At 34.8% G+C, this 4,748-nt stretch overlaps 1 protein-coding gene across 2 annotated transcripts; it reads left to right on the forward strand.

The window, feature by feature from the left end:
* The first annotated feature begins 1,341 nt into the window (after positions 1-1,341).
* On the forward strand, positions 1,342-4,483 carry LOC143192642 (uncharacterized). Of its 2 annotated transcripts, XM_076398115.1 has the most exons (3): positions 1,342-1,511; positions 1,614-2,351; positions 2,434-2,528. In XM_076398115.1, the coding sequence occupies exons 1-3, from the start codon at positions 1,493-1,495 to the stop codon at positions 2,472-2,474; spliced, it is 798 nt and encodes a 265-aa protein (XP_076254230.1). In that variant the 5' UTR covers positions 1,342-1,492; the 3' UTR covers positions 2,475-2,528. The 2 variants fall into 2 exon arrangements, with proteins under 2 accessions (XP_076254230.1, XP_076254229.1); XM_076398114.1 differs by having other exon boundaries at positions 1,614-4,483.
* Positions 4,484-4,748: the final 265 nt, after the last annotated feature.

A 4,748-nucleotide genomic window follows, 5' to 3' on the forward strand; every position in this document is an offset into this window, starting at 1 on the left:
TAATTCAAATTTTAAATAAATAAAACAATTCGTACGGCTTAAAAGGATTTGAGTTCAAGTCATATCAAATTTAAAAAAAAAAGTTGTCTGTTACAGATGACTTTTGACAGATGACAGATGAATTGTCAAGTGATACACGAAACAAATTCGTATATCGTGTTTTGTGCAGAGTGTTTAGTTAGTTAGTGTTTGTTTAGTTCGTGATTAGTGAAAAAATAATGTATATTTGATATGCCTCCTATAAGACGAAGCAATTTAGGTAGAAGAACCAGAAATGCTATAAACCAAGCTAATTACCGATCTAATCGTACTGCACAAGAACGTGACGACGGAAATGAACGTGAAAGAATTCGGATATCACAAACGCGTGAAGCGCGAGCGCGACATTCAACTAATAATCGCGCAAGTTTGAATCCAGCTGCTTTCAGTTACGATGTGTCAATTGACTACAGTAACTACCAATGTGTTGTTATTGGTTCTATGAACTTGGTTTGCTCACACTGTAAGGCATTAAAATACAAAAACGAAGCCAATGGATTGTGTTGCGCAAATGGTAAAGTGAAATTGATACAATTGGATCCACCACCAGAACCATTGTACTCATTGGTTTCAGGAATAGGAACAGATTCTATACACTTTTTGACACATATTCAACAATATAACAATTGCTTTCAAATGACTTCATTTGGGGCAACAAATGCAGTTCGGGAAAATTTTATGCCAACTTTCAAGGTATGTATTATAGCAGTTACTCATAATTATTTTAGCGAACAAAATTTTCTGTCACCAAAGTTAAGATGTGTTACTAATCTTCAATTTCTTAATCATTACGAAATATATCACTTAGTCATCATATTATATGGTGATTCAGTTTCAGTGACACTTTTATTATATTTTATATTTGATAGATATTAGTTAAAACTAAATATATACTTTTTAGGATCAAATATTATTTAAGTTTGATCATTGACAATCCATTAATTTATACCACACCATAATATTTTTTTTATTTACAGATACAAGGGCAAATATATCACAGAGCAGGTTCACTGTTACCAGTGTCAGATAGCGACAACAAATTCCTGCAAATTTATTTTATGGGCAATTCACCACAAGAAATTGATCTGCGTTGTGCACATAACAATTTAGTAAAAAGGTCTATTGTAGAACAATTACAAACTTTATTTCATCAACACAATCAATTGATTATATTGTTTAAAACTGCCCTGGATCTGATGCCATCCGATAATCACAAAATTGTAATCAGAGCTGATAAAACACCTGCAGGTCAACATACAAGACGTTTTAATGCACCAACTATTGATGAAGTTGCTATCGTTGTAGTTGGAGAAAACTTGGAATCCCGTGATATTTTTTACATCGTCGGAATTTTCAATTACAACCTATAAAGGAAACACACCGCTCATATGATGCACTGCAATATCCCATTATATTTTGGCAAGGTGAAGATGGCTACGATTTATCAATAAAAATGATAAATCCCATTACAGGTAACTAAAATATTAGTTTAGCTATGGCGATAATATCTCAGTCACTATATTATGTATTTTAATTTTATATTTGAATGTTTTTAAAACAAAATCTGTTTACAGGTTCTGAAACCAACAAAAAAGTCAGTTCAATGAACTATTATTCATACCGCCTAATGATTCGGGAAAATGCAGATAATCACATATTGAAATGTCGGCGATTATATCACAAATATGTTGTTGACATGTATGTTAAAATTGAAACGGAGAGATTAACATTCATCAGGTTGAATCAAACCAAACTCCGATCTGAAGAGTATATTCACCTTCGAGATACGATTAATACTGATGGAAATGCACAGAATGTCGGTCGGATGACTATTCTTCCAGCAACATACATCGGAAGCCCTCGGCATATGCACGAATATGCTCAAGATGCCATGTCGTATGTTCGTCATTATGGTACAGCAGATTTGTTCATCACATTTACATGCAATCCGCAATGGATAGAAATTAAGCAGGAGTTATTCCCTGGGCAATCACCCATTGATCGTCATGATATTACAGCCAGAGTCTTTAGACAAAAGTTGAAATCTTTAATGAATTTCATCGTAAAACATAATGTGTTTGGTGAGACACGCTGCTGGATGTATTCTGTGGAGTGGCAGAAACGAGGATTGCCACATGCACACATTTTGATTTGGTTGGTTGAAAAGATAAGGCCAAATGAAGTTGATGCAGTGATATCAGCTGAAATCCCTAATGTACAAGTAGATCCTGGATTGCATGAGGTAGTTATCAAAAACATGATACATGGTCCCTGTGGAACTCTTAATCAAAATTCACCGTGTATGATGGATGGTAAATGTTCAAAACGATATCCACGGACATTAATATCGGAAACAATTACTGGTAATGACGGTTATCCATTGTATCGTCGCAGATCGACAGCAGACAATGGAAAATCAACAATTGTCAAATTAAATTAACAAGATATTGAAATAGATAATCGTTGGATTGTTCCATATTCACCCATTTTATCAAAGACATTCAAAGCACACATCAACGTTGAATCTTGCCATTCAGTGAAATCGATTAAATACATTTGCAAATATGTAACCAAAGGGAGTGATATGGCTGTGATTGGAATTGGTGCAGAGAATTCTAATGATGAAGTTACCCAATACCAAATGGGCCGCTATGTCAGTAGTAATGAAGCAGTTTGGCGAATATTTTCTTTTCCTATTCATGAGAGACACCCTTCTGTTGTTCACTTAGCTGTGCATTTAGAAAATGGACAAAGAGTGTATTTTACAGCACAGAACGCAGTACAAAGAGCTGCTCAGCCACCATCTACTACATTAACCAGTTTTTTTGAGACATGCCAAAACGATGATTTCGCACAAACATTGCTATATTCTGAAATGCCAAAATATTATACCTGGAATCAATCCTCAAGGAGATTTATACGACGGAAACAAGGAAAACCAGTTCCAGGATATACAGATGTATATTCCACCGATGCGATTGGCCGGATTTATTCAGTACATCCAAGCAATGATGAATGTTTTTATTTACGACTGCTATTAGTCAATGTACGTGGCCCAACATCATTCCAACAGTTACGAACTGTTGATGGTGAATTGTGTGGATCCTACAGAGAAGCCTGTCAACGTTTGCAATTGCTTGAAAATGACGCTCATTGGGATCAAACTCTCAATGATGCCGTAATATCATCACACACTCATCAAATACGAACATTGTTTTCTATAATCATATCTACATGCTTCCCATCAAACCCAATTGATTTGTGGATGAAGTACAAAGATTATATGTGTGATGATATTTTGTATCAAATACGGAATAGAATGGGAAATCCAAATATACAAATCAGTGAAGAAATTTACAATGAAGCATTGATTTCAATTGAGGACATGTGCTTGATAATGTCAAACAAACTATTAATTCAATTAGGCCTGACCGCGCCCAATCGTCCAATGCATGACGCTTTTAACCAAGAGTTGCATCGAGAAAGACTGTATGATCTCAACGCTTTGAAAGAATAAATTCAAACAAATCTTCCACTGTTAAATGAACAACAGAAGTATGTATTTGAAACTCTTATGAAAGTAACAAATGATGAAACTGGAGGGATTTATTTCTTAGATGCACCTGGTGGTACAGGAAAAACTTTTTTATTTCATTAATATTAGCAACAATTCGCTCACAAAATAAAATTGCACTTGCACTCGCTTCGTCGGGAATCGCAGCAACTTTGCTTGAAGGTGGTCGAACAGCCCATTCAGCACTAAAATTGCCATTAAATATGCAAAGCAATGAAACTCCAACCTGCAACGTTTCGAAGAACTCTGCAATGGCAAAGGTTTTGCAGCAATGTAAATTGATTGTTTGGGATGAATGCACGATGGCACATAAAAAATCTTTGGAGGCTTTAGACAGAACCTTAAAAGATCTACGTAGCAATAATAACCGATTTGGTGGTGCAATGATTTTATTAGCAGGAGATTTTCGTCAAACATTGCCAGTGATTCCACGATCAACGCCAGCTGATGAACTCAATGCATGTCTAAAGTCCTCCAATTTGTGGAAACATGTTAAAGTACTTCATTTAAGCAAGAATATGCGTGTCGAGTTGCAAAATGACCAATCTGGAAACATATTCTCTAAACAACTCATTGACATTGGTAATGGCAAATTTCCTATAGACATGTTGACGGCTTGCTTTTGCTATGACTATAAACAAGTCCCAGGGGCAATCATTAAGTGTTTGTGGTATTAATCTAGAAAACCCATGTTTCTCACATGGTCAATTGTATGTTGCCTGTTCCCGTGTTGGAAAACCATCAGATTTGTTTATCTATGCGCCAGGTAATCAAACAAAAAACATCGTATACCACAAAGCAATATAATGATAATAATAATAATAATTATGATTCACATGATTAACAATAAAGCGATTACTTACTTTTCAATCCTTATATATGTTTTATTTAATTATTTTTTATTCACAACGCCCTATCACCAGGGTGATGGTTCTGTTCAGGAGAATTTTTTAAAATACGTAGGCACAAAAACTGCCACATTACAAATCTTTTTGACAGGACGAAGTCTGTCGGGTCAGCTAGTAACTATAATAATTAAATTATAATATAAAGTGGTAAATATAAATTATAAATTTTAAATGTCCTATTTTAGTACATTTCTGGTTTCTTTAGTCGTATGAAGAATTTTTGAAGC

Source organism: Rhynchophorus ferrugineus, unplaced genomic scaffold (assembly GCF_030347505.1).
Source record: "Rhynchophorus ferrugineus isolate W39M unplaced genomic scaffold, kcgeb_rfMv2 rfM3, whole genome shotgun sequence".
NCBI lineage: Eukaryota > Metazoa > Arthropoda > Insecta > Coleoptera > Curculionidae > Rhynchophorus > Rhynchophorus ferrugineus.